The following is an 18583-nucleotide window of genomic DNA, read 5'->3' as shown; positions in this document are numbered from 1 at the left end:
CTCGGGCCAGAGCGGCCTGGGAAGACCCGCTGGGAGGGCGAGGGGGCGGGGGCCGAGCGGCCGCTGCGGGAGGAAAGATGGAGAGGAGACGAGAAGTCGCGGAGCCGCAGGTCAGAGCGGCCCTGGGAGGACTGCAGAGCATCCGACCCCACCCCTCCACAAAGGGAGACTTCCGGAAACTTCCCCGCCCATTTGTTCCCAGACGCGTGCGCAGCAGTGACCTCCTTGGCCTGCGAAGAGAGAATGACACATGCGCAGTGCCAAAATCGTAACCCAAACTCGGGGTACAGGTGGTTGAGCAAAGCTTGTGCCACTGGAGGGCGCCTCTAGCTCTGACTGGAGAAGAAAAGGTGAAAATAAAGGAGCGGCGCGATAAGAGGGTTCTGTTAGATGATTCGTATCTTCAGTGCTCCCAGATTCCGGGCCAACGTGAAGGCCCCTCCCCAAATGCCATTTCACAGATGGACACACTGAGGTCCAGACCCTGCACTGGTTCATGCCCAGCCCCGCCTCTGAGCATCAAGATGCAAAGAGGCCGTTTTATAGATAAAAACTCAACGAATCCGCTTTATTTTGGCAAGAGGGGGAAAAAGTCTTTCTGCCGGGGACCTCAGGGAGGGCCCCCGGATGGAGACAGGATGGGCAGAGCACGGGTCTGAGGGCACAGAGATCCAAGGGAAGGTTTCAGAGTCGAGACCAGATTCACAATATCCGTCCCAGTAGCAATGGCTCGGGTCGCGGAGTCCTGGAGAGTCACGGGCAGGGTCCCGGCGATCGTCACTGGTGTTCCGGGGTCCGGCGGGATCAGAGGTCTCGGAGGGGGCCAGGGGGCCGTAGGTCTCGGAACAGCGGGAGCCCAGAATCCGGCGCCGCTCGGGGCAGGGGCTGAGGGAGGGGACGGGGAGAGCGGCTCCCGCGGGACCGTTTGGCACAAGAGTCGGGGGTGGGGGTGGGGGTGAGCGGGACAGTAAGCACCCCTACCTGGGCGCGCGGGGTGGGGAGGGTCGGGAAGGCCTGGGATGGCAGAGCCCTGGGGCCGGGATAGAGCGGGGATCCGGAGCCCGGCCGGGGCCCGGCGTGCGGCTCATGGGGCGGGGGTGGGCAAGGGTGCTCAGACCGGGGGTGCGGTGCCCCCGGCCGTGTGCATGCTGAAGTATTCGGTGAAGCCGGTGTGCGGCGCCGCCGTCTGGGGCACGAGCGGCTGGTAGGGCGGCGTCGGGCCATCCCAGCTCGGGTCGGCCGCCTTGGGGAACCGAGCGGGAAGGGGCGGGGAGGCCGCGCCCGGCTCGGCCGTGGTCACCACACGGCCCCTCGGGGCCACCGCCGCCGCCACCGCCGTCTCCTCCACCTGCTTCCCGGCCTGGGAGGGGGTTCAGGGTCAGAGGCCGTCCGAGACCCACGGGGGGCAGATGCGGCCCCGAAGGCCCGTCCCCCTCCCCGCAAAGGAGCCCCCCTCCCGAGGTGCGGGCGCAGGTGTCAATCGGGGAAGGAGCGGGCGGCCGGGCGCCTGGGCAGCGGGGCTAGGTACTCTAGGGGCGGTGTCGGAGCGCGCCGGGCGAACTCCGGCGGCGGCCGGGGAGTGGGTGCAGTGCCTCGGAAGGCCGGTGGCGGGGGCACGGCGCGTGGCGTCTGCGGGGGCGTGCGCAACAGCGCCAGGACCCAGTCTGGCAGGGTGGGCGCGGGCGCCGGGGGGCGGTCGCGGCGCGGTGTCGGGGCTCGGGGGGTGCGAAAGGCAGGGGGTGGGCTCAGGCGCCCGGGCGAGGGGGGCGGCGGCGGGGCCGGGAGCGGGGTCAGGTACTCCAGGGGCGGCGCCAGCAGCTCCTCGTGCGCCGGGGGCGCGGGGCTTACGGAGGAGGCGGGCGGGGGGATGGAGAAGAGCTCCGTGAAGTTGGGCACCGAGTCGCTGATGAACGTCACGTTCCCATAGACGTGCTGCGGGAAGGGCTTGTCCGTGGATTGGCTCCCTCCGGGGCCCGGGGCCCCGGCTGAGGCGATCTGCGACGTGCGCACGTGGTACGGGAAGTTCTTGTTGGCCGCCGACGGGCGTGTCATGATCTGGGGCGAGAGGCCAGGTGCTGGTTGGAGCAGCACTGTCCGGGCCTCAGGCTGTCTCCATAAACATGGGGTCGTAAGGATTCCCCTTCACTTGACGTCCCCCGCGCTTCCCTACAGTCCTTCACTCCGGATTAGGCGGCCTACCCAGGCTCTCAGCAGTGTGTGTTGAGTTCTGACTTTTTCCTCCGTCACAGCTCTGATGCTTCCTCCGTCAGAGCCCAGATCACTGACTTATCACTGGTTCCGTTTCAGCGGCCTTCACTGTCCGGTATGATACCCACTAGCCATATGGGGGTATTTACATTTAACTTAATCAACATGAAACTAAAGGTTTTGTTTTTAGTCACACTAGTCCCATGGAAGTGCTCAATAGCCACAGGTGGATAGTAGCTATTGAATCGGACAGCACAGAGTATAGGATATTTTCATAAACACAGAAAGGTCAATTGGACCACAACACCTGATAAAACTCTAGAAGGTTAGCTCTGTGAGGGCAGGAATTTGTTCAGTTCCCTGCAGAATCCCCAATACCTTTTGGAACAGTACTTGGTGCATAAGCACTCAATAAATACTGGTTGAATGTAGGAAGTGTGTCCCCAGCTAGTCTAGTAGATCTTGAGGGCAGGGACTGGGTGTGGCAGGACTGGGTGTGACTCGAGCACTGCACGCGGAATCCCAGCACGACCCCTCTAAGGTCCTGGCGACAAGCAGCTGAAAGCAGTGAGCAGCAGAAGGGGGCTGTGCTGAGCTAACTGTGCATTTTTACAAAAGGAACTGGGTGAAGGTGAACTATAGCTAAGAGGTCACTGCATTTTGGGGCTCAGGGCCTGCACCCCACCTCTCACCCCACAGCTTGTTGAGTATGGGACCTGGGGCACATTGCTAAAACTCCCTGAGCCTCACTGGGGAAAAGGGATGGCAGTGCCTAGTTGGAAAAATGAGGAGAGGGTAGAGCTTGGTACATAATGGTTTTTAGCATTTTTCCTGTTTCTGTCCCTTTCTGACTTCCTGCAGAGCTTCAGGAAGGGCTGCCCTGGGAAGGTGAGTCTGTACCTAAGTCAGGCTCTGGGGTAGAAAATGTGGGACCAGGCCATCTGTGACTGAGTACATTCACTACTCAGAGCACACTGTGGACCCCAGGGGTCAGGAGCCTGGGTCCTCACCAATGTCTATGTTCCTGTCTGGCTCCCGCTTAGGGCTGGCTGTGGAAGGATGGGGCGCAAAGGCCCTGCACTGCTACCAGAGGCCATGGAGCTCTGGCGGGTCACCTCCCCTGTTTGGGCCTTGGCTTCCCTCTTCTGTATAGTGGGTACAATGACCATTATCTATGCTGTCCTGGGGCAGCTCTGACACAATTAAACAAGATATATGAACTGTCACCCAGAAGGCCAGATAGGATATAAACCAGGGCAAAGAAGAGGTTTGGTGCTGATCGCCTCCTGCTGTCATTCAGATCTAGGCCCCCTGGAGCTCCAGCCTGACCCTCTCCACCTGCTTCTTCCTGAACAATGGCCTGTGATGGTGTGGCAGATGGCAGAATGTGTTGGTGAAGGGTGGAGTAATGACCAAGGGGTTTGGGAAGGCAGTGGGATACAGAAGGGAAATGTGAGAGTCGGGGGGCACAGGGTCAGGAATGGGGAGGGACCAAGAAAGAGAGCGGAGTTCAGTCAGTAGAGCATGTGACTCTTCATCTCAAGGTCATGAGTTTGATCTTCACATTGACCGTAAAGTTTACTTAAGGAAAAAAAAAAAAAAAAGAGGGTGTGGTTGGTGAAAGAGGCCAGGACACAAGGTGGGAGAGAATAGAAGAGGCTGGCCTCTTGGGGGGACACAGCAGAGTGGCCCGCAGGAAACCAGCAGGCTCCCAGTATGTGTCTGTTGAATGAGTAAAGGATGAAGAGAAGGGAAATGGATGGAGAGCTCAGAACGGAAGGTCCCAGCAGTTCAGGGGTTGGGGAGCCTCACCCACCGTCCGCCCATCAGGCTCCCACCCCCACCTGGATGCCCTTCCTCACCAGGAACACGCCATGGGCATACAAATGGATCCCCAGCTGGATGCCATTGACAATCTTCTCCCGGGCCCACTTGGGGATCCCAAAGTTGGCGATCAGGGCCATGACAGGAACGGCAAAGAACCTGAAGGGGAGATGCTAGGTCAGTAGAGACACTGCCCCTGCCCTCCTCCCTGACCTATGGCCCCAGCCCCCCTGCCACGCGCACACGCAGGGCCCGGGTGCATCCCAAATTGGACAGAAGCCAGTGTGACCTTCAGAAGCCAGAGGTTAAAAGGGGGCTGGAATCCCACTGGGAAATTCTGGAAGGCAAAGACTAGGTTGAATTTAACTCTGTTCCACCCCACCCCAAATCCTGGCACCTGATAGGAAATCAAAAGGTGTTTGCCGAATGCCTTCACATATGCTAATAACAATTATGGACTCAACTGCAAGCCAGACCTGTTTCTAAGCTTCTCACGTATGTAAACTCATCAACTCTCACAATGACTCTATAAGGCATGTACACCTTCCATCCCCATTAAACAGGTGAGAACACTGAGGCAGAGCGAAGTTCATTGATTTGTGTGAGGTCATACAACTTACAAGCTTTAGAACTGGGATCTGAACCCAGGGAGTCAGGCTTAGAATCTGCCCACTGTACGACTGTGTTATGTCAAATGCTAAAAAACTGCAGCTAGCTTTTATTGAATACCTACTACATGCCAGACACAAGGCCCTTCTATATTGCCCTCTGCGTGCTCAAGGTAACTCTTTATGGGTAAGCAACCTGAGGCGCGCTCTATTTGTTTTTGTTTTTTTAGTTGGGGAAATAATTTTCTCCGGGTCACAAAGTGGATAAGTGACAGACTCTAGGACAGCTAGCTGACTTGCAAGCCCATCGGCCTCACCGAAGAGGGTCTGAGAAATGAACACCCATTTCTGGGAAGCCCCGGGAGACAGGGACAGCTTGGGGGCCCAGCACGTCTCACCAGAGGGTGTAGGCAGCAAAGAAGGGCACGTAAAAGGGCTGCTTCTCCGGGAAGTGGCGCAAGGAGACGAGCACAGCATAGCAGAACCACACGTAAGCCGCCACCTGCAGCCCAATGAGCCCATAGCCCGCCGGCGACTCGTACGTGTACAGTACCTGGCCTGGGTCAAAGAACTGCACCCAAGGGAGAGGGTTCGTCACAGCCTTGACCTCCTACCCTCCACACAAGGACCCCAGACCCTAGACCCCACCCCTGGGCGCCCAGGGGGCAGAGGTATTTGCTCAGGACAGAAGCAGCAGGAGAGAACAAAATGGAAACAGAAGCACATAGCGGTAGAGAGAGAGTGAAAAAGAAAGAGAGTACATTTGCTACCAGGGGCCCAACATGGGGCTAACCACTACCATGCATAAGCTTTTCCATTTGCATCGACTCAATGGGGTGGGTCTTATTATCACCCCCACTTCACAGAGAGGGAAACAAAAGGGACAGCTTTTGGCCAAAGTCAAAGCCAAGGTAATATAAAGCCTTAGAGGAGCCCTGGGATAAATAAGTAAGACCCTCCCAATTTTATAGAAGAGGAAACAGGCTTAGAAGAGGTGGGCATCACCCAAGGTCAGCTAGCTGGGAAGCGGGAGAGCCCAAGTGGAATCCAGGTCTGTGTGACTCCTGAACTCTCAGTCATGACATTGAGCATAAATGTGACAGACAGTGAGAGACAGAGGGAGGAGGAAGAAGGCTCCTCAGAGATGGTGAAGAGAGGAGGCATGCACTTAGAGAGACAGATGGGCAGGCAGAAATCGCAGAGTGGGAGAGAGGGAGCCAGCAAGAGTGCGATGTGGCAGAGGGCTGGCAGACAGGTGGAGGAGGTGGCCAAAAGCTTGGGGAGGGGCGGGGAGGCAAGGCTTACCTCGGCTTCGTAAATGAGCAGCACCACGTGGGTGAGAGTGTAGAGGGTCATGTAGACAGACAACTTCACGGAGCCTGAGTGGCTGATGCGGCCCCTGGCAGCAGGCCATGAAGGGAGACAGCAGGGGTGGGGGGCTGTCAGGGAGAAGCGGGAAGCCACCCCCCAGATCCACCCCAGTGTCCTGTTCCCTAGCCCAGCCACACCTCCTCCCAGCACTCCCTCCCGCCCCAGCCTGGGCACCGTGTCACCGTGAATCCCTTCCCCAGAAGGATGAGCATCAGCAGGAAGATGAGGAAGCTGGAGGAGAAGAGCAGCTTGGCTGGGAGAAGGGAGGAGAGGGCGTCTCAGACATAGGGCTCAGAGAGAGCCCAGGCAACCCCCCCCCCCCCCGGCCCACTTCATTCTCACCCAAGATCTTCAGGCTCTCATTGCCAATGCCATCAGTAGCATACTGGCCCCAGTAGATGCAGAAAAACAGGAGGCTCAGGACTGAGGAGAGAATGGGCAGAGGGAGGAAAGGACAGAAAGCAGCTTTGGGGCATCACTGTTCCCTAACATTATGGTCCAGATGGCCAGAACTCCTCCTTCATCCCTGTCAGGATTCTAGACCATTTACTCCCACTTACGTCCTAGGAGACTCTGGCATCCAGGCCCCAGCCTCTCTTCTCCAGGATCCAGATGTCCAGGCCCTCAGCCTCGCCTCCCTCAGACTCAGGATCCAGATCCCCAGCTCCTCCCCCCTCAGACCCAGGGGCCCCTCCTCCCACAGACCCAGAAGCCCAGGTCTCCAGCCCTCTCCTCCCTCAGACGCAGGAGTCCAGGGTCCCAGCCCCCTCCTCCCTCAGACCCAGGAGTCCAGGCCCCCAGCCCCTCTTCTTTCCCTCAGACCCAAGTATCTGGACCCTAGGTCCCTCCCCTGACGGAACTCAAAAGCTGGTATACTCTAAACCTCACCCTCCACTCCTGCTGCAGCCATGAACATTTTATAAGTAGTGTGGAGCAACTGACGACCTTTCAGCAAATCTAAAAGAAAAGCAGGGGAAGGTGGTTCACAGACAGGAAGGGAGATTAGTTCATCTCCCCCAACCCTGCCCCCCCCCATAACTCCTAACCCCACCACCATGTACTGGACTTACATCCAAAGTAACAGGAGAGGAAGAAGATGAGGAGGAAGATGAGGAGGAAAGTCACATCTGTCTCCAGGATCCCTACCAATTTGTAGAAGGAGGAAATGATTCAGTCAAAGCTAGGTGTCCCTCAGCAGTGGGCACCCGACTGTAGACCTCCATAAAGATACCTCCTGGTTTCTGGGTCCCCATATGCTCACCAAACTCATCAGCTGAGAAATGCCGTGTCCAGAAGGACTTGCCGTTGGTGAGGACCATCTCATACTCCAACTGCAGCCCATCTCCCTGTGGGGAGTGTGGAGGCCTAAGGGGGGGGGGGGACCCTGGGCAGGTAGAGGCTCACCAGGAAGGCAAGGAGGAGAAGGCCCAGGTGGCCGGCCTCGTCTCTTACCCCACACTTGCTGAGTGCGATGTACCACCACCTTTCACGCACTGAGCGGAAGCTTCGGCCACTGGAGCAGCTCAGGTAGCGGGTTCCCTCCTCTGACACTACCTGGGCAGGAGCAAGAAGAAGGCTGAAGCCTGTCTGTGTGGCCCTTAGGCCCTTGGCCTTCAGCACCTGCCCGTTCCTCCATACCTGACAGCCTGACCAGGCATACTGGGTGGTGAGGTTGATGACCTGGTTGTTCTCCGGCCTGATCACTGACTCCTTGGCCAGGCAGTCCTGGGCAAAGCAGGGACGCTGTCACTCCCTGGCCGGCCCTGACCTTCTTCCCTCTCCCACGCACCCTCCTCACAGCCTTCACCTTGTCCCCTGCCTTGTACACAGCCGGCCACTGGGATGGGTCGTCGAAATAGAGGAGGATGTTCTGACAGCACTTGGCCTGCAGACCCAGAGATTTTGAAGTTTGGGGGGAGTGGAGTGCAGGGAGCCGGGGTAGCCCTTGCCTTGGGAGGCCAAGGGAATATCCAGCCTCAGCATGCAGGGTGCTCAGGGAAGGCTCACCTCAGGGTATCGGAAACGGAAGTCCAGTCGGCCGTAATCCGAAAGAAAGCAAAATCTTGTCAGGAACACCCAGTCCTGGAAAAGGGGTCCAGTCCTGAATCCTTTGAGAACTCCGGGACTCCATAGACCCCCAACTTTCCTTCCCTACTCTTGGGTACCTGATTTCCCGAGAAGCATAAGGGGGCCAAGTTACCTCCAAAATTCTTGGGATCCCTTTACCTTGGGTCCAGGATTCTTGTCTCAAATGCCCCCCACCCAAGTTTCTTCTCCTCTCCTCAAACACTTCTCCCATTTTCCAAGTGCACTGAGAAAGGCCGAGGGCCAGATGCCCATCCCAGCCACTTTTAGTCCCAAACACCATCTGACTGGCATCCCCGGGGTTATCCACACGACTGCCCCCACGGTGGTCCCAGAGATCATCTCCTACTCGGTGATATTCGAGAGGGCCCTCTCCTGGCCCTGAGCAGGAGTGTGAACCCGAGGTTCTCCACGGCGTGAAAAGTGCTGTCCCTTCAGCACCACCTTGGCGTTCTCCCAACCCCCACCCCAAACTCTGACTCTCCCAACCCGTCCCTCCTCCCCGCCCAGCTCTGACCTCAATGTCCCTCCTACAACCCCCAAGTCTCTTCGCGACCCCACGGCCCCTCTCAGCCTCAACCCTGACCCAGTCCCCCCTATTACCCCCAGCCCCAATCCCACCGCGGCTCTCAGGGACAGCCTGGGAAGGGCGGCAGGGGGCGGGGCGGCACCCTCCTCCTTCCCTTCCCTCCTGTCCCCCGGGGGCCCGGCGGGTGGCAGGGGAGGGCCCAGCGCACTCACCTCCTTGGAGCTGAGGTTGCCCCGCACGTACTTGGCCCGGGCGCGGGGGGGCAGCGGCAGCAGCAGGAGCAACAGAGGCGGCAGCAGGCGGCACAGAGCGGGCGCGCGCGGGGGCTCCATTCCGCCCGCTCCGGGCCCCGGCCCCGGCCCCAGCTCCGCTCCGGCTCCCGCTCCGGCCCGGCGACGGCGGCGAGAGCGCGCGGGCCGGCCAACGCGCGGCCCCGATTAAAGGGGCCGCTGGGCGCCACACTCCCCGCCCCCTTCTCCAGATGGCCCTGCCGGGCGCCTTCCCCAAAGGCATGGGAGAAGACGACCCTTCCCCACGCTCCCTACCCCGCCCCAGCCTCAGTTCTCCCTTCTGGGAGTCTTTCTGATACCTCCTGCTCCCCGCGTCCTACCCTTAACTCACATTCCCCCCAAGCCGTGCCTCCTCCTCCAGACTGCCTTCTCGGGATGACCCCCAACGCACGGACCCCAGCTCTGTCCTGACCTCTCCGCCAGTTTAGTCCCCAAACTGCTCTTTGATTGCTCATTCCCGCCCTCATGACAGCCATCCCCAGCTGTGTCCATCCGAGATCCCAAGGGCTCTGTGAAGTACCCTCAGAGACACGGAGGCTGAGAGGGTGAACCGTTTGTTCTGGGTCACAAAACACGGAGATGGCAGAACCCTGGGCCACAACCACTACACTTCGTTGCCTGACCCTGTCCAGTCACTGCTCACCAGGGTGTGAAACCGGGTTGCTGCGAGGCAGAAGAGGTGGTGTTGTGAGAAGCCCAGAGCAGACTGAAATCAACCCCCTTGGGTTCAAAACCCAGCATTGCCACTTTCTCATTAGACTTCAGCCAAGTCGTGTGATCTCCCAGTTCAATCCCCTACCGGCTGGTACTAACCTTATGGCTTCCCAGTGGGCAATGAGGATCCCTGGAAAGGCTTTACAGAGCAGCGTCCAAGTCCCTCAGTTTCATTTCCCCGACCAGATTCCAACAAACATTTCTAGCTTCATTCCTCCCCCTCCACAGCAAAAAAAAAAAAAAAAGTGCTGCTTCTCAAAATATCATTTTAAAAAACTTCCTAAGCCAAGGGGCCAAGCAGAAAACATAAGTGCACAGAACACGTTCAGGGGAGAGTGTAGGCCCCATGAAAAGGCAGCCTCTGCTACTTGGCTTGAGCCAGCTGTTGCCAGAAGGGATAGCAGGTCTGCGGCCAGATCCTTTTCCTTCTTTTTTCCTTTTCTTTTTTTTTTTTTTTTTTAAGAGAAGCCAAAAATGTGTTAGGCTTTTTTTGTTTCGCTTTTGTTTTAAAGCAAACTGATTTGTAACAGTAGGCAATTAATTCAAAATTTTTAAATGTATCTTGGGCCAAAGTAAAAAGTCTGCAGGGCAGATTCAGGCCTCATCTCCCATTCCTGTCGCGATCTTGCACACACAGTTCCTATGTGCACTGGACCAGGAGCCCATCAAGGGCAGGGCCTGGACATGCCTCACTCTAGGTCCCAGGATATCCTAGGAATATGGACTGAATGAAAATAGTCCCACACCTCCTATTTGCCCTCCTCCAGGCCTTGCACATAGTGTCCCATAAAACAGCGTTTCGAGAATTGCCTGAAATGTTCTTTTCTTCCTCTACTAGTAAGTCCTTACCAATCTTAGAATCTGTAAAGGTCTACATCTGCTCCTTTGTGAGAAACTCCCTCATCACCAGAGAGGAGTCATCACTCCCTCTTTGGACTCCCTCAGCCCCTGCACCTCTCTGTCCCCAAGATGCAACCATTGGGACTGGAACTGTCTGTGCCTGCCACTGGACCGGGAGTCTTCTGGGGACAGCCACAGTAGCACTCACTCTGGGGCCCCAGCATCACCTGAGCTGAGCCCGGCACATAGTTGGCTTCAGGGGGTGGATGCATGGACTGACTGAAGCCCCAAGTTTCCCAGCCTGCTGGCCCTCAAGCCCCAAGAAGGTGACAAGTGATGGTATCTTTCCCTCCATCTCGGGCCCAGAACTCAGAGCAAAGCAAAGCTGCTCCCTTGGGTCAGCCACTCTGAAAATCAAGGGGACCATGAAGAAGGTACTTTATTGAAGTGATCAGGAGTGCAGGTTTCCTGCCCCTCGCCCAGCCTCAGTCCCCTCAGTACAGTCTCATAGGTGGAAAGGACCAGGCCTCTGGGCTCCTCTGGGCCACCACCCAGGAGAGGCTGGGCAGTGCGGCAGGAGGGCTGGGGCTCCAGTCCAGGGCAGAGGTTGCGGGCAACAAGGATGATGGTGGCTGAGGCAGGGGTTGTTGTGGGCCGACCCCCCAGGGCCGGGGAGGGGGAGGTGTGGCTACCAGCCAGATGCTTTTCAGTAGGTCAAAGGCTGTTGGGGGGCCCCAGGCTGCCCCAGATGGCGAAGGCAACAAGGGCAAGGTGGGTGGCCAGGGACCTTTTGGTGGCGCCAGGCTCACCCTGTGCACCATGGAAGTGCTGGGGGTGTGAGGCATGGTGAAAGTGAGCTCCTTTGTCCTCTGCGGCCTCCTCTGCCTCCCCTCCCGTGGGGCCTGCTCCGGGCTGTTGATCCAGGAGGGTGTCATCCTTCGTCTTTCAGGGCCTCCAGGTTTGGTCCCTGGCACAAAGGGAAAAAGCATGGGAGACAGCTGAGCTACAGCAGACAAGGGGAAAGGAACACAGGAAGCAGGAGATGGGCTCACCTGGTAAGGGTGGCCGGCAGTCACGGAGCACCAGGGTAAGGTCTGGCACACAGCCATGGCAGGCCTGTAAGGTGCCCATGATGGCATCCCTGGCCTCTTGCACTAGGTTCCTCCTGGGGAAGGCCTGTGGCAGAATTAGCTGGCACTGCAGCTCTTCCAGCAGCTGCCCCAAGCCCGGGAGCTCTGGGGGACTGGGTGGGCCTGGGCCTGAGCCTCTAGGCACCCGGTTCTCTTTGCCCCTTGACTGGGGAGCTGGGTCTTGGGCCCGGCTTGGGCTTGGGGAGGGTTTGGTGGGGAGTGAAGGGGTGCCTGGCTCCGGGGACCCACTCCTAAGCAGCCGTGCCACATCCAGAGATTTCACCTCATGGTTAAAGAGACCCCGGTGCTCCCGGCTCAGCCGGCCCTGTGTTATGACCACGAGCTTGGAAAGAGTAGGAGCCAAAGGTGGATCCTGACTGGTCACAGGAGGATCCTGACGGGCCAAAGGCCGCCGGCTGCCCATCAGAGCCTCGTTACGCTCCCGCCTGGTCTTCCGACGACGGACACGACCAGGTTTCTCAGGCCGCTGGAAAGGCTGAGGGCCTGGCCTCCAGGGGTCCATAATGTTCTAGAAGAAAGGCAGGACAGTCATCAGCATGCAGATAAGTCAGGGACCTAAAAGTGAATAGTGAGAAGAGAAGATGGTTTGGGGTGAAGTAGAATGACTATTTACAGAGACAAAATGAAAGTAAGGCAGTGGGTAGGGAGTGACTGGCCAAGACTTGGTCAAGGTAGGAGTCATGGGAGTCGGATGGGGTTAAGGGAGTCGCGATGAATGGTAAGATTTGTCAGAGAACAGAGAAAGGGTTAAGGGTACTGGGACATGAGAAAACAGCTAGAAGATGGGGGATGGGGACGGGATCATGAGACCACAGGGTCTGGTGAACTAAAAAGAATTGTGGACAGAGGAGAAATCCAGAAGTAGAGGAGGTACTGGAGAATGCAGAAAGTGCAAAGAGATGGTAGAGAGAGAAAGGCAGAAGAGAAACAGAAAAAAAAAAAAAAAAAGTGAGTCAGAGAAAACCTCGGGAAAGCAGAGAGGGCAACGGAGGAGCTACCAGGAACTGGGGCCTAGTCATGGGAGTGCGGTGGACTAGGGTAGATGAGGCAAGGGTGAGCAGCTGAGGTTAGGAAAGGGGGGTACGGTTGGCGGGGGCGGGGCAAGGGTGGAGCACCTCACCTTCTCCTGACCCAACGAACCCCGTCCCCCACCCACCCCATGTGGCTGTGGGGTGAAATTACTTCTTTTCCACGGTGACCCTAGCTCACGACGCACTGGGACTCTTCCGGGGCTCACGCTGGGCCTCGAACGCATTACACTAAATACGCATGCGCACGACCCCCCCCCCCCCCCCCCACCCTTTGACTTCCTGCTCTCGTGTGGCACGAGGCACAGAGTACCGGTTATAGTCCTTTCCAGCCTTATTTTCAGAGCCCTCTCTCATTTGTCCTTAGGAATCTCCCATACACCAATCGGCTGTGAGGCCCACTGGGCCCGCCCCTTTCCTGAATGCTGATTGGTTTAGACTTTTGTACCGGGGCGGGGGAGAAGTGCGGTGAGGCTAGGCACCCGGGGAAAAATGGCTGTAGCGGTCTCCACTTGCAGCGGGTTGTCAGACAGTTACAGAATTCATCCCTAAAGAATCAGTATAGAGTCGTCACTCAGAGCTAGGATCTGGAGTTAGACTACCTAGGTTCAAACAACCCACACCAGCACATTTGAGTTGTGTGACCTTGGAAAAGTAACTGCTCAGACCCTCAGTTTCCTGTTTTGTAAAATGGAGTTCGTAGTAGTACCTCCTTCATGTGGTTGCTGTAAGCATAAAATGAGCTGATACATCTAACTTGAAACAGCACTTGGTTTGAATGGAATGAATGCCTCGAAGCTGTTTCTCACTAAGCTTTGCTTCAGGAACGGCTTCTCTACCTTTTCAACTTAGCTATCTACACTAGTCCCCTCAGACTTTAAAATCAAGCTATAGGGGCACCTGGGTGGCTCAGTCGTTAAGCCTCCATCTTCGATTCAGGTCACGATCTCATGGTTCGTGAGTTCAAACCTGCACACAGCGGGTTTCAGATCCTTTGTCCTCTCTCTCAAAAAAAAAAAAAAAAACTTAAGAAATAAAATGAAATAAAATAAAGCTATGGCCAGCAGTTTCCCCATGCCCTAATAAGCTACATTATCTATGTAATACTGCTTACCCAGACTTCCTAATTTTTCAAAGCCAAACTCAAACACTACTCCTAAGAACCCCCTCACCCTCAGAGTCCTTCTCTTCCTTCTCCACCTCTTTTTTTTTTAATGTTTTATTTATTTCTAGGAGAGAGAGAGAGAGACAGCATGAGCAGGGGAGGGTCAGAGAGAGAGGGAGTCACAGACTGAAACAGGCTCCAGGCTCTGAGCTGGCAGTCAGCACAGAGCCCGACGCGGGGCTCGAACCCATGAACCGCGAGATCATGACCTAAGCGAAAGTCGGTCGCTTAACCGACTAAGCCACCCAGGCGCCCCTTCTTCTCCACCTCTTTTAATCACAACCTTGATCCTTTCCTCAGCTCTGTGTCTGGATCTGTCTTCTCCAACACCCTGGGACAAGGCAAGGATTTGACCCATTCATTTAATAATCATTCAAGTTCTTGGGAGCAGCCATAGAACTTGGAACTATGAGTCAGGCCCTGTTCCAGGCAAGTGGACTGAGGCAAAACATTAACACGATAAATCAAACTATATTTCAGTATCAACCTACCTAGAAAGAATGAATAGATGGGAAGGTCCCATCTGGAAGTAGAACTAGAGGAATATAACCAGGAAGTTTAGGGGGATGTGGGACCCACGCCAACTGCTTGAGAAGAGGAAGGGTTGGGAAGACTTGAGATTTGAGTTTAATATAGGCCAGGAGGGGCCGACCTTAGGTGGCCTTGGCTATGGATGTAGGTTTCAGAGCTTAGACACACTTGTGGGTTTAGGGAGAGGAACAGAGGCTACAGATCTGCAAGATGAGCTGGGCGGGAGGGGCGCCAGGCTGGACCTGGGCCTTGCAGCATCTCTAATTTCCTTTCTCTTTCTTCACCTTCTTCTGCCCTAATTGCAGGGCCTGCGATGTTTGCAATGCAAAGATATGTAGTTTATAGATTTTATGCCACAAAAACTGGTGGTTTTGAGCAGGGGAAGCCCACGAGCAGATAGGCTCACTAAAGTCCTGGCGCTGTCTTAGGGTGTCTCCTTACAACTGAGGCTCTATTTTTCACATCTTGCTTTTTTTTTCTACCCACATCAATAGAAAATGGGAGCGTCCCCTCCTAGCCAGGTGCATACGAGCCACCCCCTCAAGGGATCCAGGAATGGACTCGTCCACTCATTCCCCTTCCCCCCCCCACCACGTGAATGACACACAGGCGCGCGCGCGCACACACACGCGCACACACACACACACACACACACACACACACACAGCTGGTGATCCCTTCCCCACATTTCTCGCCCTATAATAAGTGGTTTCTTACGCGCGCGCGCGCGCACACACAGCTGGCGATCCTTTCCGCACATCTCTCGCCCTACAGCAAACGGGTTCTTCCCCCAAGGAAAGGCTCTAGGTTTTCCCCGCCCACTCTCGGCCTTTCAGGTAGTTCGCCCCTCGCCCTGACGCCGGTGTGGTGTGTGTGGTTCCTCCCTACGGGTGGGTGCTGGATGGTCTCGCCTCCCCGTTCCCAGGTGCCCGGGGGCGCAGACCGCCGCCGCCCGAGCGTGAGTGGTCCCGGCGGGAAGCTCCGGACGAGCCCACTGCGCGGCCGCCGCGGGGGTAGCACGGGTTCCCAATTCCACCTCCCCTTTTAAGTGAAGGTTTCCGCTCCCGCGGAGGAGGCGGTGCCCGGGATCCGCCGTCGTCCTCGCCGGAGTGCGGGCGTCGGGACCGTCCATTGTTGCCTGGAAGGGAGGGGTGGGCGTGGCGGAGCCACCTCCTCGGCCAACTCTCCCGGGTCGACCTCGCTCGCCCATCCTGCAGGAAGGAGCCGCGGCGCCAAGATGAGCGGAGAAGAGAACCCAGCCAGCAAGCCCACGCCGGTGCAGGACGTGCAGGGCGACGGACGCTGGATGTCCCTGGTGAGCGACCCGGCCCGTGATACGGAGTCCGGGAGGGGCCTCCGGAGAGCAGCTGGTTGGCGCCACACTCTCTGTGGGATTAGGAAACTGAGGGTAGTTGGGGTGGTGGAGGCAGAGCGGAGAAGCAGAGTGGGGCGAGCCAAGCAGCGTGCGTGCCTTTGACTCCCCCCCTTGTACGTCCCCGAAGCACCATCGGTTCGTGGCCGACAGCAAAGATAAGGAACCCGAAGTCGTCTTCATCGGGGACTCTTTGGTCCAGCTAATGCACCAGTGCGAGGTGAGGCCGGTCCCCCGTTCCCCGCCCCACCCAGGCCTGTGCCCTGACTGACACATCTGAATCAGAGCCCAGGCCAGACGGGGTATAAGGTACCCGAAATAGCCTCAGGCAGCACGCACACCCAAACTTCGGTGTAAGATCCAACATTCTACAGAGAAGGAACGGTGTGACCAGTCTTTGTCAGATGGGTTTGTGTGTACTGAGACTTAAATATGAAGCTTTCTTGCAAGAAGATTCCCTAAAGTGAGGTTCTATTGTTTGCTTAAGGTAGTGCACAGCCCTAATGGATGTCCACAAAGCCAGTCTTTCCACTAAGTGAAAGTCAACTGTAATAGCTCTCCACAAAGGGAATCCAATTATGTTACCTTTCCACTAAGAGAGGTCAAACCGTAAGGCTTTCATCAACTGTAAGTGCCGTTAGTTCAATGTGTGACTCAAGCAGAATAGGTTTCCATAAAGTGAGTCTTGCTTCTATGGACCTCCATGAAAGTGAGACTGGAATAGGTTTGCATAAAGCAAGGTTTGACCAGACTGCTTCCATAAGGCAGGGCTCTTCCACGATGACCTTTGTCTTGGACAGAGGGCGGTGGTCCTTGCTGCCAATGCCCTGGTGCCCCCCCCCACTTCTTGTCTGCAGATCTGGCGGGAGCTCTTTTCTCCTCTGCACGCACTTAACTTTGGCATTGGCAGTGACAGTACGCAACATGTGCTTTGGCGACTGGAGAATGGGGAGCTGGAGCACATCCGGCCCAAGGTGAGCAGAGCTGGGATGGGCAGCTATCGCGCCCCAAGCCTCCCTCCTTACCGCCGCTTCATGCCTCTCTTTCCGCAGATTGTGGTGGTCTGGGTGGGTACCAACAACCATGGACACACAGCAGAGCAAGTGACGGGTGGCATCAAGGCCATTGTGCAACTGGTGAACCAACGGCAGCCCCAGGCCCGGGTCGTGGTGCTGGTGAGAGGCTTGGAGGGCGGGGAAGAAAGAATGGGAGGGGTGGCCGCAGCCGGCACAGTTCTGGGCAGCGCGGCGCAGAGCAGTGGGTTCTAAACAAAATCTCTAGGTGAAGCTTGCTACACACCCGGCAGCTATAATTAAGGTGTTCAGGGACCAGTGAGCTCCTGTTGCCCAAGAAATTGCTGAGGATTCGGGGGGGGGGGGGGGGCGTGTTGCAAAACTCAGTTAGCCAAAAATAGGCCTTCCTGGGGTGAATCCAGGTGCCATCACTTCCAGCTGAAACATGTCCTCCTCTGAAAGAGGGACGGACCCTTTGCCATGGTGTCGTATTTTTATGATGGCTACTTGGAAAGGGGATGGCTCCCAGAAGGTAGTCGCTGGCTGGGGTCTCACACATGGTATCAAGAATTACCCTTCTGATCCCCCACTAGTATATTCCACACCTGGGAACTTCCTGGTGAGGGCGAACAGTTTGTCCGAGAGAATAGGATACCCAGATGCTGGTAGGATGTCTCCTCACAACTCTTGGTGGCCTTTCTCAGGGCCTGCTTCCGAGGGGCCAGCACCCTAACCCACTTCGTGAGAAAAACCGGCGAGTGAACGAGCTGGTCCGGGCAGCACTGGCTGGCCACCCACGGGCCCACTTCCTGGATGCCGACCCTGGCTTTGTGCACTCAGACGGCACCATAAGTCACCATGACATGTATGATTACCTGCACCTGAGCCGCCTGGGCTACACACCTGTCTGTCGAGCCCTGCACTCCCTGCTTCTGCGTCTGCTGGCCCAAGAGCAGGGCCAGGGTGTCCCCCGGCCAGAGGCTACACCCTAAGCATCCTCCTGCCCCAACATTAAATTCTCGTTCCTTAGTCTCCCGTTTCTTGCTTTATGGCCAAGCCCTTCTGGGTATCTCAACCTGAACTTGGATCTCTGTGACCCTGCAGCCCTGGAGGGTGCTCTGTTTCTGCCTGAAGCAGGCATCACCGATCCATCAAGGCACTCTGGTTCTCGCAGAGTCTAGCAGATTTTTACTATCAGTAACGCTCCACACAGGCACTACCAATCAGTAACACACTAAGTGAAACCAGCTTGCCAGATCAAGGTTAAACAAGAATTCTGGGAACGTCGTGACCCACCAGTCAAAGCCCATTCAAAACTGCCTTGCCCTTGTTGCCAAAGCTCATCCCCTGGCTGGAGCTTCTGGTGTTCTGGTCATATCTTAGATGCCATTTCCTATGGAAGCTTCCTGACCCTCCCCATCCCAAGCAGTCGTGTCTCCTCCAGGGAAAGTGTCCACACACTGTGAGGGGTGTAACCCAGGAAGCTCCTTTTGGCCTGGGTGCAGTGCTGGCTCTGGCCATGTGGGGGCAGCAGGGGTCACCAAGAACAGCACTGTATCTGGGCAGCTGGGCACCCACCTCCCTGCCCAGCACCACCTAGGTTCAGACCCCTCAGGTGCACTTGGAACTTTAGGGGTGAACTGCCCTTGCAGCATCTCATCTTGGGCCTTCCTGAGCCCCCACAGGTTGGACAGCTGTGAGAGGCAGAGTAGGGACAGTGACTCCCAAGCGCCAGAGCTGAAGAGAGGCTGCTCAGTCCACAGTGAGGGTCCTCGGCCCACAGGGCCCTCCGATGCGGGGAGGGGAAGGTCCCACCACCGCACTGAGGGCAAGTGTATAAGCTCCTTGACCATC

The 18583-nt window shown here is 56.8% G+C and overlaps 3 protein-coding genes across 10 annotated transcripts; 1 reads left to right on the top strand and 2 right to left on the bottom strand.

Moving 5' to 3' along the window:
- Nucleotides 1-538: 538 nt before the first annotated feature.
- Nucleotides 539-8980, bottom strand: TMEM145 (transmembrane protein 145). Of its 3 annotated transcripts, XM_039250723.1 has the most exons (16): nucleotides 8838-8980; nucleotides 8019-8093; nucleotides 7819-7896; nucleotides 7650-7736; nucleotides 7464-7565; nucleotides 7273-7357; nucleotides 7082-7153; nucleotides 6900-6968; nucleotides 6354-6434; nucleotides 6186-6264; nucleotides 5946-6039; nucleotides 5039-5211; nucleotides 4071-4191; nucleotides 1849-2055; nucleotides 982-1360; nucleotides 829-885 (listed from the first exon to the last, which is right to left on the bottom strand). In XM_039250723.1, exons 1-15 carry the CDS (start codon nucleotides 8955-8957, stop codon nucleotides 1112-1114), a joined length of 1692 nt encoding a protein of 563 aa, XP_039106654.1. In that variant the 5' UTR covers nucleotides 8958-8980; the 3' UTR covers nucleotides 829-885; nucleotides 982-1111. The 3 variants fall into 3 exon arrangements, with proteins under 3 accessions (XP_039106661.1, XP_039106654.1, XP_039106666.1); XM_039250730.1 differs by lacking the exon at nucleotides 982-1360 and having other exon boundaries at nucleotides 539-885; XM_039250735.1 differs by lacking the exons at nucleotides 829-885; nucleotides 982-1360; nucleotides 1849-2055 and adding an exon at nucleotides 3759-3930.
- A 1909-nt stretch (nucleotides 8981-10889) lies between these two features.
- On the bottom strand, nucleotides 10890-12868 carry PRR19 (proline rich 19). Of its 3 annotated transcripts, XM_039250760.1 has the most exons (4): nucleotides 12803-12868; nucleotides 11883-12128; nucleotides 11522-11645; nucleotides 10890-11436 (listed from the first exon to the last, which is right to left on the bottom strand). In XM_039250760.1, the coding sequence occupies exons 2-4, from the start codon at nucleotides 12120-12122 to the stop codon at nucleotides 10964-10966; spliced, it is 837 nt and encodes a 278-aa protein (XP_039106691.1). In that variant the 5' UTR covers nucleotides 12123-12128; nucleotides 12803-12868; the 3' UTR covers nucleotides 10890-10963. The 3 variants fall into 3 exon arrangements, with proteins under 3 accessions (XP_039106691.1, XP_039106685.1, XP_039106676.1); XM_039250754.1 differs by having other exon boundaries at nucleotides 11522-12175; XM_039250745.1 differs by having other exon boundaries at nucleotides 11522-12128.
- A 424-nt stretch (nucleotides 12869-13292) lies between these two features.
- PAFAH1B3 (platelet activating factor acetylhydrolase 1b catalytic subunit 3) lies at nucleotides 13293-17760 on the top strand. Of its 4 annotated transcripts, none has more exons than XM_039250778.1 (6): nucleotides 13293-13375; nucleotides 15562-15659; nucleotides 15847-15936; nucleotides 16574-16690; nucleotides 16769-16891; nucleotides 17434-17760. In XM_039250778.1, the coding sequence occupies exons 2-6, from the start codon at nucleotides 15582-15584 to the stop codon at nucleotides 17719-17721; spliced, it is 696 nt and encodes a 231-aa protein (XP_039106709.1). In that variant the 5' UTR covers nucleotides 13293-13375; nucleotides 15562-15581; the 3' UTR covers nucleotides 17722-17760. The 4 variants fall into 4 exon arrangements, with proteins under 4 accessions (XP_039106709.1, XP_039106702.1, XP_039106727.1 ...); XM_039250771.1 differs by lacking the exon at nucleotides 13293-13375 and adding an exon at nucleotides 15069-15180; XM_039250796.1 differs by lacking the exon at nucleotides 13293-13375 and adding an exon at nucleotides 15216-15234.
- Nucleotides 17761-18583: the final 823 nt, after the last annotated feature.

This window comes from Hyaena hyaena, unplaced genomic scaffold (genome assembly GCF_003009895.1).
Source record: "Hyaena hyaena isolate Hyena2069 unplaced genomic scaffold, ASM300989v1 scaffold_9, whole genome shotgun sequence".
NCBI classification, from domain to species: Eukaryota; Metazoa; Chordata; class Mammalia; order Carnivora; family Hyaenidae; genus Hyaena; species Hyaena hyaena.
The sequence above is the reverse complement of the archived record's forward strand: the minus strand, read 5'-3'. Positions and strand labels throughout refer to the sequence as shown.